At 51.7% G+C, this 18808-nt stretch overlaps 1 protein-coding gene and 1 long non-coding RNA gene across 2 annotated transcripts; both read right to left on the bottom strand.

The window, feature by feature from the left end:
• Positions 1-4127: 4127 nt before the first annotated feature.
• Positions 4128-5768, bottom strand: LOC130515971 (thyroxine 5-deiodinase-like). The gene has a single exon (XM_057016680.1). It carries the CDS (start codon positions 5446-5448, stop codon positions 4642-4644), a length of 807 nt encoding a protein of 268 aa, XP_056872660.1. The 5' UTR covers positions 5449-5768; the 3' UTR covers positions 4128-4641.
• Positions 5769-9888: 4120 nt separating this feature from the next.
• Positions 9889-12920, bottom strand: LOC130515972 (uncharacterized). The gene is made up of 2 exons (XR_008947316.1): positions 11574-12920; positions 9889-11461 (listed from the first exon to the last, which is right to left on the bottom strand). It is a non-coding gene; the product is annotated as an uncharacterized LOC130515972 (long non-coding RNA).
• Positions 12921-18808: the final 5888 nt, after the last annotated feature.

Genomic DNA, 18808 nt, shown 5'->3' with positions numbered 1-18808 from the left:
ACAGGTGTGTCTATTTTCCATGAATCTGTCCCATTTGCAGGCGAAAGGCTGGTTTTCCCTCGTGCCTATGACGACAGATGTGGTTTGGAACTACTGTTGCGCGCCTGGGTCCTCCTGCAGTACCGCGTCCGGCCGCCAGGCGTTTAATCGCGCCGTTGATCGCTTGATCGAATTACTCTTTTACTGATTTTCTTCCCTCGTGGATAATCTGTCCCAGGTTGTTGTGTAACCTCAGGAAATAGACTAAAAGCACACTTTTGTCAGGGGAGACAAACATGGCGATTGTGTGCATCATCCAGCGGGTCAAAACAGTCATATAATGTTCTAATTTAATATACATAACATATTTCTCAGAGGAAGGTTATTAACCCATTTACAGACTCATTTGTTCCCTAAAATTGGTTTAAGATTTAGTCCAGTTTAATTTAACTGGGATGTTTTGAAGCTCATGTGACCCGATGAGGTTTTACGGTGTCAAACTTTGTGATCCGCAACACGGACAGCAGCAAAGTGGGCTAACGAAGCTGTGTTTTGTTAGCATGTAGGTCATCTGAGCCCCACAGGATTACGTGCCAATTTATAGGTGTGAAATCACCAATTTAAAGGGTCCAAAATTAGCTGAATTGTTGGCATTCTGGCCCTCGCCGGGCTGCGGTCATGTCGGGCCGCGTAGGCGTTAGCTACATTTGCCTAATCTGGCGTGAATGTGTCCAATGTTTACATCTCATCCTGCAACGACCACTCAGGCCTGGTGCTGATCAACAAGGGGCTTCCACACAGACCTCAGAACCGACTGCCTCTGGATGGGGACGCTCCGAACCCCTCCTCAAGATGGCTGACGTTGCTCGCTGAGACACTCGGGATAAAAGACGTGATGCTTCTGTCCGCAACAGCGTCTCATTCCTGCCGTACAGGTGCGCCTCATTTTCCTAGCAGGGGGGAAAAGATTCCGCCTCCATAAGTGAAAACATTCCCTCTTCTGGACTCTTTTCCAAAACATGCACCCCCCCCTCCCCGCCGAACAGCCCCGTTGACCTTCGCCGCCCAAAGCTCCCACCGCTTCCCTCTCTGCCATGAGCGCTCCGTCTCGGATTTGAGCGAGGAGGCTTTTTATTAGCAAACCAAATCTCCTAAAAGCGCGTAGGCGGTATTCCTGCTGCCGCTCGGATCCGCAGGTCAAAGGTTCAGCAACGCGCGTCACGCTGGGACCCACCGAGCAGAGAGACGTGCAGCCAGAGGGGGGGTCGGAACCTGCCTGTCGGGCGTCTTACGGCAACCGGGTCTGTTTTTTGGACAGTCGGGAGGACAGAATAGGAATGAAGGTTGAGGCTTTGTTGTCGCGAGCGGCTCCTCCGTCTGCAAGCAGCCAGATCTCCAGATAAATGGATCTCATAGCAACCGCATTGCCATGACATCGGGATAGAGACGCCACGCTGAGGCGAGGCGTGCAGAGCGTCTGGACGGCCGCCGCTCACGGAGGATTCATCCCAAGCCTCAAATCGTGGCTTCCCAGTTTCTCCGGGTGTGCAAGAGGCGGCTGTAAAATGAAAAATGGGTAAAAAAAGATGGAAGATTACGGAGCGACAGACTCCCGGGCTCTGCTGTGCTGACGTCTGCACCAAAAATAAGCAGAAGCCAGCAGGTGTTCTGTCCGCCGGCGCCCTGAGACTCTTCGCTTCGGCTCTGATCCCTCCCTCTGCTCCTCGCTGCAGCTAGCGGCGCTAAACAGACACCTCCAGCGCTAACTCGCCCCGCAGGAAAGTGAGCCGATGAGTGAACGGCGACGCTCTCGAGAGTCGCTAGCAAGGCGAAGGTCGCACCTGTCCCCTCCCCCCCAGCTCCGTTTGCGTGTGTCGGGGCGGCAAATACAGCTGCAACTCTGGAATATGATGGGTTATTTTTAGTCTTCTTGACCTCTTGACCTCTGCACATGTGTCAAAGGTTGGGTGCGCCTCTAGATGAGCTCATCGTAGGGCTCTATGTTAGCATTTCTGGGTTGGTACCTTGCTCAAGGGTACCAAGGGTAGCTTCCCTAGAACCTTCCGCTTCTCAGCCCCTTCCCCCGCAGACGGAGCTTCCACTGACCGGTTATATTATGCTAAAACGCAGCGCTATTGTGTTGATTACAACAGGATCGACTGGTCTAATATCGTTGTTATTGAGCCTGAAGCTAAATTACAAAAAAAAAATTTACAAAAAAATCTAAATAAAAAAAAACAGGCTAGAGTTCAGTAAACAATGGCGTCCTGCGGAGAGGCGGCGGGGACACCAGAGGTGTGTTTACAGGGATACGTTTACAATTAGCAACAGGTTAGCGAACATGATGGAGCCAAGCTAGCAAACTTCAGTGGGCCTGCAGTTAGCCTATCAAAGAGAATTCAAAAGCGCGCCTGTCGTATTTCTGACAGCAGATGATTAAACATCGTGCACGCCGGGACTTTAATGACCCCTGATGGGACTGACATTGATTACCGATTAAACGGGCTCCCGCCAAAATGCTAATTAGCCTGATTGTATTGCCCTCGCGGAGGCAGTCTGGGCGAAGCTAACCGCAACACTGCCGCATCAAAACGCCAAGCGAGCCAGTAATCCACAAAGCAAAGCGGCGCGGCGGCGCCCCAATTGATTAGCCAGCAGCGTTTCCTTCTTTCTGGGTTTTTTTGGGAGGATGGAGGACTTTTTACAATGAGCTTTTTGATACAGCGCCATTTTCCATCTGCATAAACAGATTAGCCCCGATATTCCCGCTGGTTATATAAGAGGAAGCTTCTTGTTTGTCCCTACAGGAGAGGCCCAAACCGAATCAATAGCCATCGCCTTCCCTGCTCCGGAGTCGGTTCCCAGTCCTTTCCCACGGTTTCAGTCTCGTTCCCGCTTCTCATTCCAGGCTGAGTTTTTCCCCAAATCCTTTGTTTTCAGCTCACAAAGGTCATTAAATACCTGGAACTGGACTTCAACCGGACTTTTCTGGTTCCTCCGCAACGTCAGCGGCGCCGGGACGACTTGATTTGTGGTTTGCAGCAGCAAAGCGCTCCGAGGTCATTCGGAACCGAAACTCCGCACCGTTTTCTCCTCAGATCTGCTCACGTTGCTGGTGCTGGAATCGCTCGTCCGTTCCGGCTTCCTAGGACGCCACCATCCCAGCAGCAGACCTGCGTGCACGTGGAAGCCCGCTCCCGCCCCCACGAGCCCACCGGTGTGACCCGGGCGCCGCACGTGTGCCACGAAACGGCAGCGACAGCCTCCCTCCCCAAAAGGGTTCTGAATTTTCCCATTTTAGCTCTTTTCTGACACGGTGGAGAGGCTGCTGGCCACGTTGCCATGACGCCCCGTCACAATGGGCCGGCCTCTCAGGCCCACCTGACCGGCTGACGGCTCTGCGCCTGAAAAACCTCCTTTCATTTCTTTCTCTCTCTCTCTTTTTTTTTTTGAAGCAACAGGTTGATCACAGGGGTTTATTGTGTCTCTTTCTCGGCCGAGTCATTTAAAAAATAAAGCGCTTATGATCTGGCGCCGTCCAAAATGCTTAAAGAAGCCTCGGGATGGAGGTTCTGTCACCACGGTTTCTGTCGCCACCGGGTTCGGGAGCCGTCGGGGAAGATCATGAAACCGGGAACTGGAGACGGAGACATCAGGAACAACAAATATCTGGATCCAAAGGTGGAACCCATCCCAGATCCCGTTTCTTTAATCGGATCCTATGTAAATGCCACGGCAGACGTTCTGCTTTGATCTTTTCCGTAGTTCCTTTGATCCCCTGCAACCCGCCTTTCAGGATGACAGCATCTGAATACGTCCGAATGAATTTAAAGAAATTAAATTGTTCTTGTCCCTGAGGATAATCTGGTTAATCTCACATGTTTGGTGGCTGAACCTGAGCTGATGGAGAGCCGGGTCAACAGCTAATCCTGGTATTTACCCCAAACAGCATTAGGAGTTAGCCTAAATGGGCTAATATTGTTCTTTATTTTCCATAAGTCATCAAACTTTTTTTTGGGGGGGGGCAGGTTTCAGATGTGGCCTCCAGCGCCTGTTTTGGACATTTTAACCCCCCTATTATGGTCTGCTGCCGGTGTGTTCTGAGCAGAACTTGTGAGTGGACTTGTGAACAGTCGACAGGAGCCGCATCAGTGCGTGATCCGACATTTATTTGAAACCACGTGGGCAGTAACATGATTAGCGACATGACATCGTTTGGCGGTCGGTCAGAAGAAGATTCCTGCCCCCGGTGTTGGAAACATCGGTGTCGGTTTTCTGGACTTTGCCCTTTAAAAACCGAACTTCACAAAAACACCGGGATTAAGACATGAGCCCCGACGCGCGCGCGTACACACACACACACACACACACACACACACTCACATACACACTCACATACACACTAGTATTGTAGAAAAATAGAGTGATCACTAAATGTTCAGGACGAACAGATTCAGATCTTTTCTCCAAAACCTCCCCAACAAAAACAGGAATCTAGTCGGGATCCCGCCCGGGAGCTCAGAGACTTTCGGCTCTTTCACCACCAAAATCCTGAAGAAGGAAAACAAAAACAAACAAACAAAAACACCGAGATTGTGTGAACGTCCGGTAGCAGCATTTGTGGAGGTTCTTGCACCAGTTGGACGCCGAACGGCGACAGTTCTACACGTGCAGCACCGCTGTTTGGGAACGCGCCACGTCGTTCCTGTACTGCTCCAGCCAGCTCCTCAGCTCCGAGATCCGGTACCCCTCGGGACCCCTGCCCCCCTGGTACACCACTCTCTCGTCCCTCACGATGTAAAGTCTCTCAAAGTAGGCCCCGTACGCCGCGTTGGAGGAGTTGTCCATGTTGTCCACCACCACGTTGCTCTCCGGCACCTCGGCCAGCATCAGCTGCGCGGCGCGGAGCCGGTCCTCCAGACAGCGGTGCTTGGGGATCTGATAGGGCGCGTCCGTGCTCACCCAGCCGTCCGACGGATGCGCCTCCTCGATATATACAACTAAAAAGTCCGCAATGTCCGCGTACTGCCGCACGACGCGCTGAAACGCCGCCAGGCGCGTCATGAACGGCGGTCAGGAGCAGCTGCCAAAGTTGAGAATGAGCGGCCTCTTCCCTTTCATGCAGTCCAGGATCCGGACCTGCCTCCGCTCCTGCACCAGCATCACCTCGGTGTTGGGCGCCGCGCTCCCGAGGTGCGCGGATTTGAAAAAGTCCAGTTTCTGGCCGTACCACACGGCCCCGAGGGACTCCAGCGTAAACATCCTGTTGGAGTCCGAGACGCACACCGGCGGGTCGTCCGGGCTCTTCTGCCGCTGCCCCATTTGGAGCAGCACTTTTCTCCTGATGCACAAGAAATCCAAGAGCCAAAGCATGACGGCGGTCAGCAGGAACCGGGGCAGCAGCATCAGGCACAGGGCGGCGTGTTTCAGCGCCGTTGCCATTTGGACTCCACCGGAATCGAGCATCATCTTCTGTCCCCGCGACCCGGCCGACGAGAGAGGCTGCGAGCTCAGACACCCCCGGCCATCAGCGGGGGGAAAACTATCCAAGGCGCGCACTTGTCCCTTTTATACGCGCAGCGGCTTTTGAATAATGAGGCGAAAATAGAAAAAAGAAAACATAAACACCACGCCTCCGGTGCCGCGCCGCCCACTCACATGGTGGGGATTACCTCCTGCCCGGCCCGGGCTCCGGCGCGGGGCGAGAGAGGCTCCGCTCCGCACGGATGGAGGCTCCGGCGGGTGGGTCTGCTCAGCTGTCGGGGAAACTTGACTGGCGGCGGAGCGGCGCTTCCTCTGACCTCAGAGTCCGGAGAGAAAAAAGAAAAAAACAAAACAACAACCCTCCACTTGCTCCGGGATCAGCGTCGCCACTAGGCGGCGCTGCGCGCAAGCGGACCGCGATGGGAGCCGGAGCCGGATGACTCATGATCACGACCCCCCCCCCCCCCCCCCCCACAGAGACCCTGAGTCTGGCTCTGGAAAGATGTTCGACTAGAACGACTGGTAAAAACAAACAAACAAAATCATCTGAAATCAGCAAATTTGTGCTACTTTTTAACAGCAATCAATGACTTATTGATTAGCAGGAGGGGACGATCAATTCCATCAGTTAAAACTGTTGATTTTAGTGCTGTTTTGCTCTGTATTTGTGTTCAACACCCCCAGAAACTCATTCTGTGGTTTGATTGACACACTTTTAACAGAACAGAGAGGTGGAATCAGCGGGACACAGGGTGAACCGGGGACAGGGACGCATTTTGTGGTTGCACTCTTGTTGTTGTTGGACAGATTGTTAAACAGTTGCAACACCTGGCTGTCAGAACGAAAGTGAACCACCTCCAGTCATCCTTTGGCTTCCCAGAAGAAGGTTCCCACTTACCCAGAAGGGTGAGGAACCGGGCCACACCCGATTGAGCGGCGCACGTCTTTGACAGAAGGTCATAAGGTCGCGTCAGGAGACGGAGCCGCTCGTGCTCTTCTCCTGCTCCTCCAGACGTCTGATTAAGTGGCGAAACATGTTTGTGCTTCACGCAGGCGACTGACGTCAGCCACTTTTGCACGGTGAGGTGGAACACATGATCACATCTGGTCTCCGAAGAGCAAAGACCTTCCTGGGGAACCAAAACGGCGGAAGGGGGACGCTCATCCGCAACGTGGACGTGAGTCAGACAGTTGAGTCACAGCAGAGGCAGCAGATCATCATTTCCCCGCACTCGAACTGTTGACTTTATAGTGACCCCCCCCCCCCCCCCCCAGCACATTTTCTGTTTGCCTTTTTTTAATTTTGTTTTAATTAGCTCTCTTGATCAAAGTGACGTCGCGCCCCCTAGTGGTCATTGGCGGTACCACCGCCGGGGGGGTTGGCGTGGATTCCTGGATTTTGCAGCTGGTTTCCGCAGTTGTTCAGGAAGAGAATGTCAGAAGGACACAGCGGATTGCAAGTTGCTTCACCGGTCAGGATTTTCCGAGGTTCCTGTTGACCCGTCGACCCAAGTGGGGACCCGGGGGCCAACGTGACCAGGTTACGTCTTAGCCTCCATTTTCCCTGCAGCTGCTGGTTTTATTGACACATTTCCATAAGTAAAGATGCTCAGTTTGAATGAATTTCAGTGGCTGTTTAACAGTGGCTGAAGACAAGGTAACACCAGTACGCCTGAGGCGGTTCCTGGTTTAAATGAATGAAAAGTAATTACATAAGCGGAACACAGACTGACAGTTTCATTTCTCCCCACATGCTGCTGTTAAAAACAGCATGTGTGTTGGCTTACAGGGAATTTTTAGCTGCTGTCACTTTCTTGGGCGGAAAGTGATTTTCCTAGAACCATTAGGGCTTCTGAGATCAGCTCGGGTTCAGCCTCGTGACCCAGTGGTCAGGGCGGCCAGAAATACTCCTAATCTCATTAGCTGCAGCAAAGACTGTCAACAGCCAAAACACACACGTCCCTGCGCCTGCAGTCAAAGGCCTTCTTACACAAACACACGCCTTATCAAGATGTGAGGTCCGTATTTATCTGGAGAACCCCGCCGTCGGCGGCCACCTCGCCGTAGCCACGACTCTCATCAGACGCAGCTTGGATGTTGGCGCGGGAGCGCGGGTCAAACCAGGACGGCGGCGGGGAGGGACAACAGCTGGAAGGAGCCTGCAGCAAAGCACTAAATGTGGCAGAGATCCAGCCAAGAGGGAGACTGAGCAAACACTCAGGTAGGAAACACTCCCACACACACTCCCACACACTCCCACACCACTCCCACACACGTGCAGCCATTCTTGCCCAGCTTTTCGTGCCGCTCTCAGGCGACTGTCTTGACGTGTCGCCCGACGCGCCGTCTGCAGATCCAGAGTTAGCGCTGGTTTGTTGGCTGCTCGTCCTCCACACGGAGCCCCGTCCCCTTGTGTCGGTCGAGCATTTTGAGCAGGTTTGTAGTTACTAAGCAACCGCCACCTCTCAGGCTAATCCGTCTGGTCGGCTGCGGTTCAATGGAGCCCCTGCTGGAACCGCTACATCACCTCGGCTCACCGGCTCCTTTTGTGCGACCAGCCCGCCGCCCCGGCGGCGAGAGTCAGCGCGTTCGTCTGCACCTTCTGTCGGCGTCGCGCTGTGGCTCCTCGGCTCCTCCAGAACCAGGTCAATTCCCATTTACTGGAGCCCCATTAGGCCTGTTTAGGTTAGAACGTAGCATAAGTGGGGTAAGACCTAAATAGTGTTGAAGTCCCCTCATCGATTTAGAGCAGCTAAGTAAATAAGCTAACGTGCTTCAAGAGCTTATTGCTTGGTTCCAAAACCAGTATAAGAAGGCCCACTTTCAGTTCAAAATTACCAGCAGTGTGCTTGAAATCCTGGAAAAGTGGCTTGGCGGTGTCTGGGGAGAGATTCAGTGGCAGGTTACAGCGGTTCATCGGTTATCCGGGTCAATCCTCCTCACCAACTCGCTCTTAGAGCTGCATTTACCAATAAACCGAATCTCGCCCTCCCCGGGGACACTGCTGCTCTGCTGCGTCCGCCGGGATTTCACAGCAAAAAGCAGCGGGGTCATTTTCTGGTTCTCCCCCAGCGCGAGGGCAGGCCAGAAGTTCTTGACCTTTAGCTCCGTGGAACCAAGACAAGCTGTTAGCTGAGTCCCAAGCGGGCGAGTTGATCAGGGCTCAGAATCACTAAATGATCCCGTCTGCTGTTACTGATGGGGCTCCTTTAGAGCTGGTCCAGTCTGGACCTGACGGCTCTTGGAGCCGTTCTCAAGATTCAAAAGCGACTAAACCTCCAGAAGTGTCAGCGGACCTCGTCGCTAGTTTGCGGCTGCATATTTGATCTCAAAGGCAGGTTTTCACAGGCGCTCCCCTTTTAAAAATGGATCGAAATGGATCACCTTTCTATGGTCGCCCGGCGCTGCCGACCTTTGGCGTCCTTCTAAAATCAAAGGAGAGATGAACCCCGAAGAGCTCACAGTCACACGAGTCGGAGGATGTCTATGCTGCCGTTACCGTGGAGACACACCCCTCCGCTCTCTGTTACGCAATCTTACTTTAAAATTAATTTGTCACAGGATGAAAGGAGTGAAAGAGAAGAATTCAGTGATCATGGTTGCTAATCTGCGCTACGCCGCACATCCCGGGTTGAGCCGGTTGTTATAGCAACGCTCCCCCACCGAGGAGGTGTAGGAATGCAGCCATAGCGGCTGCCTACCTGCAAAAACCCCCATCAAGGACTAGTTTTCTCCCGTGTTGCATTCACACCAGAACTGGGAGCGCCTGTGATCGGACCAGTTACATCACTCTCCATTCTGGCTCAGCTGCTGCCACCCGGGCCCAGGCAGAACCTTTTTTAAAGACCTAACGGCAGGCTTTCAGTGAAGCTAGTGGGGGGGTGGAAGCAGAGATTGCGCAGTAAATCCCAGGTCACCTAAGGCGAGCCCGTCTCGGAGAAGCAGCGAGGCCAGCTGGCTGAGGAAGCGGGAGGTGCAGAACCAGTTACTGATTCACCACAGCGGGAGAAAACTCCGACTGTTCCCGTATTCCCGACCACCCCACGGAGACGTGTTATCGGGTCATCCTAGAGCGACATATCTTTGATTATGTGGGAGGGGGAGAGGGAAAAAAAGCTGAATTCTAAGGCTAAATGGTATTAACTGTTTTACTGGGAGCGCTGGTGCCGCTTTAATTCTCCAGCCAGGTAGAAACCCGCGGAAACTGGGTCAAAAACAACTTTACGACCGGCTTTCATTGCTGAGCTTCAAAGAAACAGGCAATTGTGTGTTCTTAATGACGACAACAATACCGACTCGGCCACGCAAGCCCCCCTCGGGTAAACAGTCGCCCAGTTGTTGGGCTGTCAATATGTAACCAGAACCCAGAAAAGACCACGCAAATAGGACATCTGTGGGGAAACAAAAATATGGAGTGTCCAAAGGTTTGAAGGGAGAACAAAACACTTTTTATTTGCTGTTTTCTTTGCTGGACGATGACGTACAGTCAAACACTTGCCGCCCAACACCGGACCACTCGCCCGATTCCAGGAGATGGACATCGTAGGGGTGTTGCGTCACATCGGTCTTGGGTAATGGTTCTGATCGGACTACAGTAAGCACCGTCGGGGTGCTTCCAAGCTTGATATAAAACAGCCAGCAGCAATAAGCCTGATCAACGGCACGGAAATAGCAAGCCGCTACCACGAAAACAGGCTGCGGGGATTAGGGACGGAGAGGAGCATTTGGTGGCCTCACCACCTCGGAAGTGAAGAGAATTATTTTATCTTGTTAGCATCTTTTATCTTATTAGCATGTGTTATACTATATGTTTTGTTTTATGTTACAGTTAGTTTAGAAGTTAGGAATACTATATACTCTTTAGTAGGAATACACATAAGCAAGTCAGTTGACCCTTCCTTGACCTGAAGACTGGTCAGACAGTTGGAGCCAGCCAGACAGGAAATGGTAGATCCCCATCGTAAAACATGACAACGTAGTTTACTGGTGTTGATAAGTTCCTTGGCAGGAATATGACTTCGGACCTGGCCATCTGGAGAAGATAATGGACAAGAAGGACCACACCAACACCAAAGGAGGCTGGAAGAAGAAGATGGGGTCATCCAAGAAGAAGGACTGGATTGGACTGAATTAGCATCAATAATTTACATATATCTTTCTATATAAGACTGGGTCAAGGGATAGTTAGGTCGTCAGACTTCATGCCCTGACAATTGACTTTGTTGTTGCTAGGGTTATGAACTGGCCCAGAGCTCTGTAATATTTGTATCTTGAATTGATTCTGTTTGCTAAATACATCTGTTTGCTAAATACATCTGTTTGCTAAATACATTTTGAAATTGACATTTGTTTACTGGAAGTCTTCATTTAAAGAACACGCGGATTGGCAGTGACACACGAGAGGTACTGCAATCCAACAGAAGGGAGCCAAAGATCTTCTCTGAGACGAGAGGGGGAGCCGGGAGCTGCACTCTGACCTCTGGCGCAGGAAATGGGCCTCATAATCGCACTGATTGGGATCCTTCAGATCCCTCAGGGGTCAGCATTGGGATTCTCCACCCTGACCTCACGGGAAAACCTTGAACGAATCGAATTACAGGACGGACTCGTCGCCAGCACCACGCCAAGGACGATGTGATGCAGTTCATCTCAGGTGAGTCTTTCCATCATCAGGCAGCATAAAAGCCTTTATGGCCGACTGTGACCTGGATTTCCCTTTTGAAGCACTCCAACAGGTTAGACCTCTGAGCGGGTCACGATACGCTCCGCGCACGTGCCTGCCTGTTCGTGCTTGTTTGCCCGCCACCCTCTCGTTTGCCCGAATCCAGCTAGTACATTTTGTGTTTGTTGATGTTAGTTATGCAATCCTCTACCGACGGGCGGGTGAGGAACCGTCTGAAGCGGCGCCACGTCACAGCGGGCTGGCCTGAACATCTGGCCTGTTCCGGTTCCCGGGACCGCCGCTGGAACTTCTCCTTCCTTGGGTCAGACATTGGTCCTGGAACAAAGCGAGGAAAGGGACTGACAACACCACCAGTTAGCGTAGCATTTGGACGCCCGTCTCTGGACTTCCGATTCGACTTTTCTTGATAATCGATCTTTGTCCTTACTGGATAATCGTGCAGTGCCTTGCAACCGTCTGGGGCGGCTTTTTCCTCCCACCTGGCCCGCGTTGCGTATCTTATCTCTGAACGGTTTCAAAATGCGGCGCAGGGTAACGAGTTTATCACGCGCCAGTATCTGTAAGACAGGGCGTCCTGCGGGGAGGGAGCACAGGTGGACGTGGCGTTGAGGTCAAAGGTGTGATACGTGAGGGCGGTTTTTACAGAAAAATATTGTTTTTACAGTTTAACTGCTTGTCCACAACATTGTTCATTTACAGATGTTTTTGCCACATCAGCTTCTGTGTTCATGGTCACGTCCTGTCACCAGGAAGACGCTTATTAAAAGACAACTGACAATTTGAGAAACACTTTCTTCCCCTCTCATATTAGCCATAGCCTAGCATGCATCTAGCTTAAGGACCTGCAAAACCTTGAGTTAACCATAAACATGAACTATGAATGGTGATGCACAGGGGACATTAGAGGACTTTGTTCTCCGCTGTCCTTCTTGCTACCTAAAGTCACGTCAGGGCCACGGCTGCATGCGTGAGTCCGTGCGCGGTTGATACGAGCAATTTGCCTCAAAACTGTGCCAGTCAAGGTTCTCTGCAGGTAAATAAAAGCAGTTGGCAGCGCTGGCTTAACCGTCTCTCGGAGCACAATACCCTTTTCAGCGGGACTTATAGCACAAATAAAACTTCCTTTCAAGCGTCACACATCGAACTTTTCCACGGAGGGAATAAAAGCGTTCAGAAGCTACAGCTGCAGATGAGTCACGGCTTGCATCAGACGCTCATTATGACACCCTCTGCCCCGCCGTAGCGGCGTTTATGAGAGCGGACAATCCCGTTTGGGAGATTTGCTTGTTCATTATCTCCACGTAACCTCAGCTGACTCCCTCTGCTGAGGGCGCTCGTCACCTCCTCTGAACTCTGCGGGTTCCCAGATTCCGGGTCCAGGCGCGACCGCCGCGCGTTGGCCTTCATCTCCGGACCGGCGCACGGCTGTTAAACGATAGGTGTGGAATTCCCGCAGCTATCTGTGCACTGATGTGCACGTGCCGCGACCTTATGTGCGGCAGGGACGTGGGAGCAGCGGCCACCGGGGTCCTCTCGTCCTCCTCCTTCTGTCTCTAACCCGTCCTTTCTGCTCCTCGCCCTGCTCACGCTCCGCAGCCTCTCCACCGGCTTCTCCTTCTCTCTCGGCCACGTTTAGTCATCTCTCAGGCCTGTTGTGCTGCAAGGATTCATTAAAAAATGCCTCTTTCTACAAATTAGAGCACATTCTTAATGGTGCTCGTGTGCTGTGGTATTCCATTGTTTCCTGCCCCCCCCCCCCCCCTTCCCCCCTCTGTTGGGGCTTTGGATCCAGCAGGGAGGGTTCGAGCCAGCGATGAGGACACGACCCCGTGTTAATTTCTTTGTTGGTGGCCGTGTCCTTTATTGACACGATGTTCAGGCCGTGTCACCACAACAAGCGATCAATTCACCTGAAATGACCCTGAAGAGTACACAAATAAGTGTGGTGGGAACAGCCCCCCCGGCTCTGACGTGAGAAGCTCCGGGGCTGAATGATGCATCGGGGAGGGCGGGCTGACCTCTAGCACTCAGGTGTCATTAATGGTGGCGCAACAGACCGAGGCTTGTTTTAATGCTGTTAACTGGTGACTCTGGTCAGAGGCTCTGAGAGCCTTCCATCACGCAGGTGCAGGGACGGGGGAGGAGGCCGCCGCCAGCTGTGGACGCTCCAATTCAGGCATAAATCTACACTCTGATCGCGTCGATGGGAGGCGGCGTTCCTCCCAGACGCCATATGTGGGTGACATGTGATCTTTACGCCCTGAGCAAGAGCCCAGAACCTGCTGACAAGCACAACTATGATTCACCCGGACCCGTCAAAAGAACCCAACAAATGAAGACAAACGACGGAGGGCGGGCCCCATATTGGGGGGTTTACGTCCAGCTCAGTCTGCTGTCGGCCCTTAATGAACCAACGGCTGTTGAGGCTCTTAATAGTTAAGGTGGGTGTTGTTAATGACTGTCAGAATTAAAGTGTTGATCCTGATTAATTGATTTGCCTGATTCATTTTAGTCACATTTGACTCAAATCTCACCCCCCCCCCCCCCACCACCCGCAGATCCAACCTGTGAGATTCTCTTGTTTTCTGTTAAAAAGCTTTAATGAAACTCCAAATATAATACGCAATTAATAAGAAACAGGAATTAATCCTGATTACAGAGACCCCGTAATCTGATTAAAAATGTCGCCACTTTCACTGCCCCAATTAAGAAAATCTCTCTCTTTTTAAACAAACCCACTAAGACGTCAGCCTGAATCGAGTGTCGGTGTCGACGTGTTGTTCAATGGAAGCGCTCATAAAAGTGAACACAAAAGCAGAAATGTAATCCGTAGTTGGGTGTGAACACATAATGTAAATCCATCTGCCCTTCACCCAGAGATTTGACTGTCAGGAGCTCAGAACCTGACAACCGATGCAGCGGAATCCTGCCTGACGTGCTTGTTGTGTAGATTGACTGCGTTCACCACAAATCACCTGTGGCCGACATCCAGTGTAAGTAGCCAAAGCTCTCGCACGTGAAGCGGATGTACGTTTCACCACCAATTCTTCTTGGGTTGTTTCAGGGAACTTGGCAGAACATCTGAATGGGCCTGGAGCTGCAGCTGTGGCAACAGTTGGGGTATCATTTCTACACCGAGTGCTAACAATCGCGTCGAGTTCGTCCCCGCCAGCTTCTTCGCATGAACGCGGCTCGTTGTTGTAGCTCGTATGGGCGATTGCACAACTTCGCTAGCGTTCATTGCTGTTTCTTGACCCGCGCTCCCCCCGGTGCCACTTCGGCTCGGTGCCGGTCCCTGAAGAAAAGTGAGCCGGCATTATTCCGAACACAATCGACAAAAGTGATTCATTCCGAGTGACGGGAACGTGACAGCAATTAGTGGGACGGCCAAATCTGAGCAGAGGAACTACATAAGTTTTGCCGCATCACAAATCAAGTGGAAGGATCCTTTTGTCAAATTAGGGGAAACTGTCTGAAGAGTGTTGACCAGCAGATATCAGCTGCACAAACACACAGGGTGAGCGTCGGCGTTAGCAACATGCTACATCAGGGGTCATCAAACTTTTTCCTGTGAGGGCCACATTCCCTTCTCTGATAAGGGGCCGGGTCAGTTTGTAACAGAAAAAGTGTGAGGATTGCAGGAGTGCCGAGACGTAAAAATGTATTGTTTTCAAGAAAGCACAATCAGATAACCCTTTCTGGATTCTCCACAGAACAAAAGTCCATAGAATATAAACTTTCTGTCTTAACAGGTCCAAGTTCAGCTTGGTTGTCAGAGCAGAATCTCTTACTTAAATGACTCATATGAGCAGTCTCTAAAGTCCAACTTTATTATCAAATACAAATACACATATATGAAAAAAAATCAAAATGCTTTTTGGTATTGTTCAGGGGGCCAGACCACATGTGGAGGCGGGCTGTGTCCGGCCCACGGGCCGTAGTTTGGGGACCACTGTGCACAGTGTGGCTGTGGTTCCGGCTTTAGCGGCTGCTTGAAGCTTAACTTTGCAGGACTTTGTAGCTCAGGTGTAAAAGATCCCATTAGCAGGAGTCACCCCCCCCCCCCTTCCCCTCCGGAACCACTACCACCCTGATGAGCCTGGTCCTGCTCCTGGTTTCTTCCTGTTGCTCTGGGACTCAGACTCTAGGCTCCCGTAAAGCTACACACAATCTTCCTGCAGGGTGCAGCCAACAAAGCCTGGTCAGGTATTCGAAGTGGGCAGGTGTACTCTGACACCCGCCCCATCCCAACAAAATCTGCACGTGCCTCTTGTCAGCACATGTGTCTGTGGTCATTTATGTATCCAAGGTCCAGTTTTCTGCTGCTTAAAAGCCTGTGTGTGTTTCCCCCCTAATGAGGCTGGAGTAGGTGGTCTCATAAATGAAAAATGTGGAGTGCAAGAAAGAAAAAAAACAGGCTTGTACGTTCAAACGGGCGATAGCAGCAGAGGTCGGATGGGGACGCCTGAGCAAGGTTCATCCAGAGAGCCCAGTGGGACTAAACCCCCCCACACCTAATTCATTTAGTCAAAGTCAATCAGCATTGATGTTTGTCCTTAGCTCTGCCAAAACGGGGGAAAAGTAATCATTAAGAATAATAAGACCCCCCACCCCCCACCCTCCAGCACAGATGGTTCTGGCTGCAGCCCGGGCCCAGTTTCACAGAGCTGCACATGTTCCGAGGAGAAGAGGAGGTTTTCAGTCTTAACCGACTGTTTGCTGGTATGCAAATAACAAAGCTTTGGGTTTATAGGCCCGGCCTGCTGTGGTACGTCTGACCCGCTCTCGGCGTTTAACCTACATCGGTGGCGCCTGCAGCTCCACGGTTCTGTTTTAGGTTGGAAAAAAGAGCAAAAGTTCAATTGGTCGTCAATGGCGGCGCTAAAACGATGCATTCAGGAGCACGGGGAGAGCCCCGAACCCTTTGTGGACCTTTTTGAACCCGGGGTTTCGTCTAGAACCCCCAACCTGCGGCGACACTTCCGCTGACAGGAGTGTTGGCCAAAAGTGCCTATTTTTAGAGGTTCATGTGACAAATCGTCGTGATCCGGCCTCCAGCGCAGCAGAGGCACACGATGGCGAATCGAGGCCCTCACCTGTCAACATTTTTCCCACGGCGCCGTGGATACGCTAAAGCGGATCCACGCCCCTCGATCAGCCGAACGGGCTTAATTTCCACCTCCAGTCTGACACGGTTCAGCTTCTTTGCTTCTTTATTGCGGGTGAAGGTAACAGCCGGAGCGCCTAGGGAGCCCGTCCCCACTGAAAGCAGAGCGTCTGAGCGTTCCGTGGGCGTACGTGAAAACGAACGCAGCTTCACGATGTCCGCATCAGAGCGGAGCTGAGGAACACCGAGGCGGCGCTGTCTCAAGAGTCGCCCTTCCGACCGTAAGAGATGAAATGGTGAAAGCGTGAGTCATCACCAGCGCCAAGAAATGTAAAAACAATGTTATTCATCAACGACCTCGGGTGTGTGTGTGTGTGTGTGTGTGTGTGTGTGTGTGTGTGTGTGTGTGTGGCTGCTCTTGTTGCCCAAAACAGAGCAGAATGACTTATGATGCCATCCATCATGGGTGTTTTTGACACACGTGGAACCGCACACATAACAGTGGATATTAGTCACCTGAATGTGACTCTTCTGCCTCCCGCTGCGGCGTCTGGTCCGAGGGAACCTCGGCTCGGTGCCGATCCCACCGGGAGGGGCCAACGCTGACATTAGCAGGAATTTTAGGCAGCTTCCAAAAGTCAACGTCGACTTTCCACCGACGTCAGGCCAAGTTCTGACTTTGAAACGGAGGTGCGTTTGGTAGCGGGGCTGATAGCATCGCTGCTGCCGGGGCTTGGACAAGAGCGAAAGCAGGTTTCAGCGTTCAAAGTGTTGATTGATGCTTTGTTTTCTTTTAAGATCCGGGAATAGTTTTTAATCCTCCCCTCTAAAAAGAGAATCAGTCATTCATGTGGGGTTAGCCGCGATGCTAACAATGTAGACTAGAACCGCTCACATTTGGCCCCTCATGTGGGCTCCTTTGTGACGACTCCCAGCATCCTCCTGGGTTCATGGGATTGCAGCAATAAAAGGTCAGCGTTGACAGAGACCCGAGGTGGACGTTTACCTCCGCTAATGATTTCCATAGGTGGTTGTTTAATGTACAGGTCAGCCCCTCCCCCGTGTTTAACTTTAACGCTGTCAGGTCCCACAGAAGCAAACTGTCATGTACGTTGTTTCTGCCCTTTGTACACAAGAGCATCGCTGAGGCATCAGAGGCTTAAAGAGACACGAACCCATCAGAGGCGAAGCAAACGTCGCCATTGGCTGGAGGACAGTTTGATATCAGCCAGGTTCTCACATACGTGTCATCTGTAACGGCGCTGAGGGAACAGGGAAAACCCGGCTGAAGTGGACCAAAGGGATCACCCCAGATGTGCTTCACGACTGATGAATGGCGCCGCCGTCTGCGTGCGGCCCGCTTTATCCCGCAGGCGTTACCTGGCTAACCCTCCTTATCTTTGCTGCCCTTCTGTGGACTTTGCTCCATGTAATGCAGCAGGAATGTTGCAGGACGCCGGAGGCCACGGCGCTCGCTAATGCAACAATCGGGCACTTTGTGAACGAACCCCTCCCCACACACACACAAAAAAGTTAGTTCGGTTTACACTTTACTCCCGAGAGGACAAAAGGGAAGCATAATGACGGAATTCTTGCCGCTGAACTGCGTTCTTTCACAGAAATCCTCTGATGCCTGCTGCTAATGAGCTTTGTTCTAATAATTAACTGAGGAAAGATAAACAAGGGGAATATATAACATTCTATTCTTGTTCCCGAACCCCTGTTGTTTCTCCTATTTGCACTTTTGACTAATTCCCTTTATTTCACACATCCTAACGCTGTTTGGGAGCAGGCTTCCCACCCGACTAAATGAGAGCAGTATGGATTTAATGCGCGGGCAGTGGTTGGCAGCGCACAAAGGTCTGACTCTGCTAGTGGTGAGTTTCTAATCTCCTGCATGTCTGGGTGTGACTGACCTGCTCTGAACCCTCCAGTGTTGCAGCAGCGTGTCACCACAGCTCAGCCCCCAGCGCGGCAGGACAGATTCTTCCTTCCCTCCTTTGCTTTATCCTCACCTCTTACATTTGCATGTTCAGCCCAGGTCGTTGTCTGGTTCCGAGCGCTCTGCTCGCTGTCTTTTCTCACGATCTGCAGCCTCCAGTTCAGATCAGGTCACGTCCTCCATTCAGCTGCGGCCTCTTCGTCAAGATCCTGTCCCAATGAGAGCAGCAGTGTTTGACATTCGTGACAGACGCAAGCTCAGAATGTTTGGTTTTGAATTAGGTGCAGGCTTTGAGAAAACTCACCTGGAGCCGATCCAGAACAGTCCCGGACTCCCATGAGGACCAACTGGGACCAGCCTCGCACGCACCAATGATGTGAAGTTTTTTTAAAAAAGACGACAAAAGCATTATTTAGATCCTGGGTCAAAGATAACGCTTATTATTGAGAATATATCTTGATCTTTGCCTTATTATGATCAGAATAAAGCTGTAATATATCATAGATGAGTTCACACCGTCCACCTACAACACTTGTGAAAGAGGGAGAGCTCTTTAGGTTAGAGTCAGACGTGCCTCTTCTTGTTCACTGGTGACAGGAACGTCTCAGTATTC

This window comes from Takifugu flavidus, chromosome 19 (genome assembly GCF_003711565.1).
Source record: "Takifugu flavidus isolate HTHZ2018 chromosome 19, ASM371156v2, whole genome shotgun sequence".
NCBI classification, from domain to species: domain Eukaryota; kingdom Metazoa; phylum Chordata; class Actinopteri; order Tetraodontiformes; family Tetraodontidae; genus Takifugu; species Takifugu flavidus.
Note: the sequence above shows the minus strand (reverse complement) of the source record. Positions and strands in the feature narration are given on the sequence as shown.